This window comes from Ischnura elegans, chromosome 2, assembly GCF_921293095.1.
Source record: "Ischnura elegans chromosome 2, ioIscEleg1.1, whole genome shotgun sequence".
Taxonomy (NCBI): domain Eukaryota; kingdom Metazoa; phylum Arthropoda; class Insecta; order Odonata; family Coenagrionidae; genus Ischnura; species Ischnura elegans.
This window is the reverse complement of record NC_060247.1, coordinates 61,090,982-61,099,017: the sequence shown is the minus strand read 5'-3', so window position 1 is coordinate 61,099,017 and position 8,036 is coordinate 61,090,982. Positions and strand designations below refer to the sequence as shown.

The 8,036-nt window shown below is 38.5% G+C and overlaps 1 protein-coding gene across 1 annotated transcript; it reads left to right on the top strand.

The window, feature by feature from the left end:
- Positions 1–925: 925 nt before the first annotated feature.
- Positions 926–6,934, top strand: LOC124153821. Its single transcript, XM_046527193.1, has 2 exons — positions 926–1,154; positions 5,045–6,934. Exons 1-2 carry the CDS (start codon positions 1,143–1,145, stop codon positions 6,716–6,718), a joined length of 1,686 nt encoding a protein of 561 aa, XP_046383149.1. The 5' UTR covers positions 926–1,142; the 3' UTR covers positions 6,719–6,934.
- The last annotated feature ends 1,102 nt before the right edge of the window (positions 6,935–8,036 follow it).

The following is an 8,036-nucleotide window of genomic DNA, read 5'->3' as shown; positions in this document are numbered from 1 at the left end:
TCTACGATGTTATGCAACGTGAATTTATGGTTTTTAGAGTAACTACATACTCGTTCTTAAAAATATGAATATGACTTTATAATCGCACTGAAATATTAGTTTTTTATGTTTCCACATATTTTAGAGGAATGTAAAGATTATTTTCTGCGCGAAATTGTGCCAATAGAGGTATGCAAGTTAAGCTAATGGCTCAACTCGCTCAACTCTACTCAACTAGCTCAAGACTCAACGAACTGAATAAAACAAGAGCTCATATCAGAAAATATCAAGAGAACAAAGGAAATGTAAGCACGTTGAGGACACGCGATAATTTGTACAAGAGATAGCTTGATGCATTTAGTGGGAGGTGTCGTTGAATACGAGCTACACTTTTCCTGGAGTAGAATTAGAGAGTATACCAATGGGATGGTTAAAAACGAAGACAAATTACGAGATTAGAAATTATGAGCACCAATTTTAGACGAAAAATCGTTTAAAAAAGGTTTTAGCAAAGACAATAACGAAACAACAATGCGGTGGCATTGTTCCACCATGTGATGATGAGGGACATGAGATTTATAACTTTTTCAATAGCATTAACTTTTTTTCTAAAGCAGAAATTTTTATTTATTCAATAGTACAAATGTATAAAAAAATTTACTTGAGGACGAGCGGCTATCTCGGGTAGCGACCTGAATGCGAGACGAAGGAAAGACGCCTGTTGTAAGAGGTCGTGATATTACGAACCGAGGATTGAGGAGGAATGATGATCTTAAGAAAGGGCGGACTTTAATGTGTGCACGAGTGGAATGGTGAGACTGGTAGGTACTAATGTGACCGCAGCGAAGCGACTGGCCGATGCCTCCCCGTGGACATGGGTGTCTTCCCATGGGAGAGGAGGAAGGTCGCCCAGAGACCGAAGGTCATAGTTCCGGGAATGGAGTCACCCATGGGACATTAGCACGAGGGTGGTGCCGGAGCATCATCCTTCGGGGGTTGGAGGGAGGTGCTCATCGCATGTGACACCCCCTTCTACCATTTCTGTCTCCCCCTTTGAGACGGAGTACAGAGCGTATAAAAGGATCCGGAGGAAGGCACTAGGATCACATTCGCTGTGTTCCATCTTGGGTAGTCCACTGGACGGAGGAGGACGTGGGGACACCATGAAAAGTCTCGTGAGTACCTACTACTTACACCAGTAATTATTCCGAATTACTCTCTTTTAATCCACAAAAAGAGCGTGTGTGCGCATATATATATTCAAATCGTATATCGAATGGTTTAAGGGTTTATTCAGTGAAATTCTTCCATGACGGAAATAAAAGATATATGCAAATTTTACTTTGTGAATTTTAATCGAAACACGACCTGGGTTCCAATACCCTGTATCATCTTCAGTGGAGATGTATTAATTAAAATTAATTACGTAAAATCAGCCATTTTTATCTCGAATTAAAAAACCTTGTAGATTTCAAATAGGTAATTGGATATAAATATTAGGCAGATAATTTAACAGAATTCTACAAGGTATTTTGCTTCAGCGTGCAGCAATTTCAAGAAGCCCCGCCTCTAACTATCCATTTTAGCAGTTTTTATTTTCATCATATGCATTCAAATCAATTTGACAATACTCAATTACTCAGTGATTCAATCCGATGGTAGTCATGGTTAGTCGACGTGCAGCTCGCGCTCGACTAAGCCACGAGAGTGTTAATTTCTCAAATACAGGGTTGACGGGCCAGTTCCTTTCACTAGGGCATTTCGAACTTCGAGGATTTTGCCCGTGGGGTAGCCGAAGACACTACCAAGGATTCGTTGTAATTAGGCTCATTTAGACTATATTCATGGCTAATGTTGAATAGGCCATCACTAGCCTTTTATGTACTCACTCAGTCATGACGCAACGAAAATTCTCAGGTCAATTTTTTCCTGCATCTCGCTTACAATTTCAAATTAATCAACACCTTCTTAATTCATGAGAGAACCGACCTTTTCCGAGTTCAAATTTTTCTTGCCGCTCTAATTGAAATTAAAGAAATGAAAAAAATTTATTAGTGAACCTTACAAAGTTTTTCTTTCAATTGCATAATGGAAAGGTTTCATAAAGTTAAGCCTGAAATCATCAGTGAAATTAAAGATATTCTGCTCTTCTCTTGCTCATTTTGCGTCTTGGGCTACGACATTTCATGAAAATAAATTAATAGATAATTAATATAAACCACTCTAAAGGCCAACGCAAAAACAATTCGTTTTTGTTTCCACTAATGGGACGCAGAGCGTCGATGAGAGGAAAAAAATAATAAAGGAGTAGAAGAGAATATTGGTGGCACTTTAAAAGAAATTACGTCAAAATCAGTTTTACCCGATACTTTACGCTTACTGAAGAAGCAAGGTATCGAGCAAACGTCTTCAATTCATTATGAAGTACTAGGGTTTCAAATATGAGGAGAGGGATAAAGGTTCTTCATCTAACCAGGAGTATATGAATCAAACTAATATTGAATTTTGAAGTTACCTTCATGTCTAGTCGTGAAAATTAATTCATAATAAATTTCTTTCGTGAAGGTGAATTGGATAGGAGGTGAATAGTATATAATTAGTAAATATCAACAAAGAATCAAACATCATCCCAGACGTAATTATGTAAACTGGCGTAAGATTTTCCTTAACTAACAGAACTGGATATATATCTGGCAGATATAAGCAGGTTTTAGGAATTTTAATATTTTCCGTGAAGTGACTGATTTTTTCTACACTTCAAACACTCTCATTTAGTGATACCCGTATCTGATATGTATAAAGATCTTTTTCTCGTTGTTAAATATTCAAAAATTATTCTTATATTTATTATATTAAAATATTCAAACATCATTTCCGAAAAATGTCTAGATAAATTTTTGTAAAGTAGCTTACTAGCGATCTATAGGGTTAGGTTAAGAAAAAAAATAAAACCAATTTCTTCGAATTTTCTCTTTTACATGACTACATAGCACACCTTGAACATATGCGCTTTTATGGTGTGCATAAGAGCACTGGCTCAAGTCCATTTAAAGGTCATGTCACGTGGAGTAGCAACATGTGATACGTAATACCTAGAAGTCATATTTTCGTTGATGGTTTTCATTTTACTAACTCAAAGCTATCATTGAATTAATCGATTTAAAAGAATTGCTATTCATTTCAGTTATAATTCCAAAGATATATTTACTAATTAGGCGTATCAGTTATTAGCAATTGAATACCTATAAATGGAAAATTAAATAAAATATAAAACCATATTTCACACACGTGAAATGAAAACTTACTGAAATTTATAGAATTTTAAGTCTAAATAATTCTGGAGGAATACGATTGACAAACGAGGAAAAATAAAGGAGCACATTGATCAAATAAATGTCAAAAGTAGTTTTGTAAAAAATATCAATGGCCATATGAATTACCTACATCAATTTCTACCATAAGTCGCCAAATACGTATCCATGAATAACTCAATCGGCATCATCATCAGTCGCACATAGGAGGAAACACTCACAAATAGAAGTATTGGGATAAGTTTCTAAAAACACTCGTGTTTTGGATTGTACTCTATTAGCCGGGGGGTCGTGTTAATGGAATTCTTAGAATGTTAATCTCTCGCTTATGTAACCACGAGTGAGGATCCATCTGTGTCTAGGTCTTGTGCCTATAATTACAAAGTTTCCTCGACTGTCGAGAAGTTATACACGTTGTCCCACGAATCTCCGCTTTGTCTTCCATCATAGATCTCATATTTCTAAATTATAGTAAAATCGAGGTAAGACTTGTTTGTGAAATCGGATTAAGAACTTTCCTCTTGTAAAAAATAAACGAAAGTATTGATTTCATCAATTAACCATTTAAAATATAAAATCATCTTTAAGGTTGAAAGAGGCATTTCCAATTATCTTTTATTCAATTGAGTTATAACATTCATTCTTTGTATTCCTCGATTTTCTCGCAAGTTTCAAGATGTATAATGCCAAAATTTATACTACAGGACTCGATTGCGAAAAAAATTGCACAGGGCCATAGCTAGAAATCATTGCAATAGCTTGATTTTAGGCATTCTTCCTTTTTATTTTTTCTTCCTTAAGACGATTCTATCCGAAAAATAATTTTCTTTATCATTGAACATCTTGGTTGAATGATAATGTCGCAAAATTAGTTGATTTATAATTTCGCGGAATTCTAAAAGCACTAAGGAAAATTTGGGTTATGATTGCATGCCGAGTACTACCCGTGAACCCAGTACTAAAAAGTAATGATTTAAATTATTTCTGATATATATTTTCATCTGATATCGACAGTTATTATACTATCAGCAATCTTCACAGCGATTAGAATTCATAATGCTGCACATTTAACCTCTCATTCAGAAATTCAGTAATACTGAGTACATATTGAATCGTTTCACAAAGCAAAGTGATAATTGAAATAGTATTTCTGCACGTATTTCTTAGATAAAATCATAAAATTTATGGCCATCCTACCATTGTACTAATAAAGGGAAAAATCCTAAACGTCGGTCGTATAGTTGTCCACAAATATTTTCATTAAGCTCTAAGAAACCGATAAAAATCCCAAAATCGTACAAATTATGCGACTAAATATTTCAAAAAATTTACACTGCTTTGAATGAAACCATTGAACCCATTGGTTGTGATCTGCTATCATTCCAGAATTTAAGCTCATATTCTGCTTGCATTGTATTGATGTACTTGTTTTTTTTTTAGATCAAATCAAATGCATCGTAAATTCAAAAAAGAACTCCTACTTATGACGTAATAATTTTGAAATGATGGGATGAGAAATCCACGTTTGAATATTAAACATATAGTTGACCAAAAACATTGTAGGGAAAACTTATCTCCAAAAGATGCTTAAATGATGGAGCGAAAAGTTTGTGGTAAATATTGACTTAATAATTTAACTCTCACTGACCAAACCTATGTAACTCCTCCCTATCATTTAAAAATAAAATCCTAGAACGTCTACCAATGTATAAAGTAAACATGTAATTAGGATATCTTCAATTTAACCATTTCAGATCATCATCGGGCTGCTGGCCCTCAGCGCCCTAGCTAAGGAAGAAGCTGACAAGGATAAGTCCCCGGTGAAGAAGCGCGCCTACTATCATGGCCTAGGCACCTCAAGCCTTGGCTACAGTTCTGGTCTCTATGGCAGCGGAGTTTACGGGAGCGGAGTGTACGGAAGTGGACTGTATGGCGGTGGGCTGTATGGTAGTGGACTCTCCGGCAGCAGTCTCGGCAGTGGAAGCCTCTACCGCAGCGGCGTGAGCTACGGAAACGGCATCTACAACACGGGCAGCGGTATCTACGGAACCAGCAGCGGTATCTACGGAACCGGCAGCGGTATCTATGGAACCGGCAGCGGTATCTATGGAACCGGCAGCGGTATCTATGGAACCGGCAGCGGTATCTATGGCAATTATGGAAACTACGGCAATTACGGCCTATACAAGAGTGGTCTAAGTGGGGTCGTTTCCACACCCGTCGTATCTACTCCAGTAGTATCCACTGGTGGTTTGATTGGAGGGGTTGGCTACCATCATGGAACCGTCATCCAGAAGACCGTTGCAGTCGAGAAACCAGTTCCAGTAGCCGTACCTCACCCAGTTCCTGTTCACGTGGATCGCCCGGTTCCCGTTCCGGTCGCCGTCCACAAGCCATACCCTGTTCCCGTCCCGAAACCATATCCAGTGACTGTTGAGAAGCCAGTACCATACCCAGTTGAGAGGAGAGTCCCATATCCGGTGGAGAAACCCGTCCCCTACCCAGTCGAGAAAATTGTACCGGTTCATGTAGAGAAGAAGGTCCCCTACCCCGTCCACATCCCAGTAGACAGGCCGTACCCCGTTGAAGTTCCCAAGCCATACCCCGTCACAGTTGAGAAGCGCATCCCGTATCCAGTGGAGAAGAAGGTCCCGTACCCCGTCCCATACCGTGTCAACGTTCCTGTACCTCATCCTGTACGTGTGGAAGTCCCTAAGCCCTACGCAGTGCGAGTGGATCGCCCAGTTCCCGTGCACGTCGACAGGCCTTATCCTGTTCACATCACCAAGACTGTCCCCGTACCAGTTGACCGACCCGTACCCTACCCAGTCCCAGTATCCCAGCCAGTTCCCGTCACCGTTGAAAAACACGTTCCCGTTCACGTTTCGACTCCAGTGGCCATCAACACCGGAGTCGTTAGCCATGGATATGACACCTCCCTCCTTTCAAGCGGCGTCTACTCCAATGGCGCCACCTTTGGCTATACCGGCCCTTCATACGGTACATCCTTTGGCGTCAGCGGAAGCACTCTGGATAACAGCGGTGCACTCCTTACCACAGGAGGAGGTTCGGTTATCAGCAGCGGAGAATCGTATGGCACTAACGGAGCTTTTGGTTCCGGTGAAATCTACGGAAACAGCGGTTCATACTTCGGATCTACCGAAGGGGCATATGACGGGTCATTCTCCCAGGGTGCCTTTGATGGCAGCTCTTCCCAATTCGACAAATTTTTCCAATCCGGACAATCATTCGGCACGACCTCGAACGGCAATTCCGGAGGAACTGAGGTTTCGATTGAAAAGAGCGTCGAAATTCCAGTCAAGCCACTAGACAAGTCTTCATCCGGCGCATCAGGATTCTCAACATCCACCTCTGTATCTGGAACGCAAACACTCAACTCCTCTAACTACAAGAGGAAGGCAACGTAAATTTATTTTAAATCTATGCCAGCCGCTTAACCTTTCTGCTCGGCGTTCTTGGATCATACGTGGTTTATAGCCACAATTTTCAGACAAGCATGAACTGAACGAGCATAGCAATAAATCTTCTCCATGTCTGTCTGTTCTGACTGTAAATGTCTGTTCCGACTATAAATGTGTAATTCCTTTTCAGATGCTAATATTAAATAATTTTTCGCAGCAAAACTTGATTTTAGTCATTCAAAAATGGTATTTCCTTCCTATTCTTGTATCAGGTCAATGTAACGCATTGTGCATGTATTTTCCCATTCATAATCAGGTTGCACTTTTCAATGACAAAAGTTCTGAGTCACTTGAAATTCATTCCTAAACGTAATATAAAGAATCATCAACTCTCATTCTAACCTCCAGTAAAATTTATTACAAAATGGTAGTCAATTTCAGTAGTCTTTCTTTTCATTTAGGACAAATTTTTCAGTTACAATAGTTTCTTAATAACATCAATAAAATAAATTAAAATTTTCACTGGAAGAGTCTAAATATAAATTCCTGAATATTGATCAGTTATCACCACAATGGTATCGAAAAAATAACATAGAAAATATGACAGTCACTGAATCAATATTGATTATTTTTCATACAGGATATCCTATTAATCTATGCTGTACATTTAATAACTAAAATTCCATCAAAGTAGAGCACGATACTCCAGTTTTTGCATGTATCTAACTCGCTGAGGAAAATAATGCAGTCTAAAGTTTAATATTCCGGGTGATATTAAGTATTCATCAAACTAAAGGTAAAGAAAAACTTCAATATACGATAAATGAGATTACAAACCTACTGTTATGCATTAGGATAACTAACTTCCCGCGACCGAACATTATTCAAACAGCGAATAAATTAGTGAATAATTAAAATAGCAGTAACGCCTGCAGTTCTCTTGAAGCAGCAAAACCTTTCTGAATTATGTTTCGTCATGGTACTAACTCTCTAACCATGAATTTTCGCGATTATAGAGACCAAGCCATAGGCTTTGAGTAAAAGTAAGAGCTGTAGAAAACCGACATCGTGCAAGGTGTATAATGAAGTATGTAGAAAATTTTCCTCGACTTTTTCACTAATTTAGCAACAAATCGGATGCTCGAGTAATCCCTGAATCTACCTTGCCAATTCACCATGATGTGAGATTCATAATGACGTCTTTATATCCCTCATTGCAACTATTGAAGCCTCTGGTTAATCTTATTTTCATTTGTTACTCGTTTTACTTCAAGTTGTTTTTACTCTTGCTTTGACTTTCTTCTGATGTTTTTATTTCCGTGAA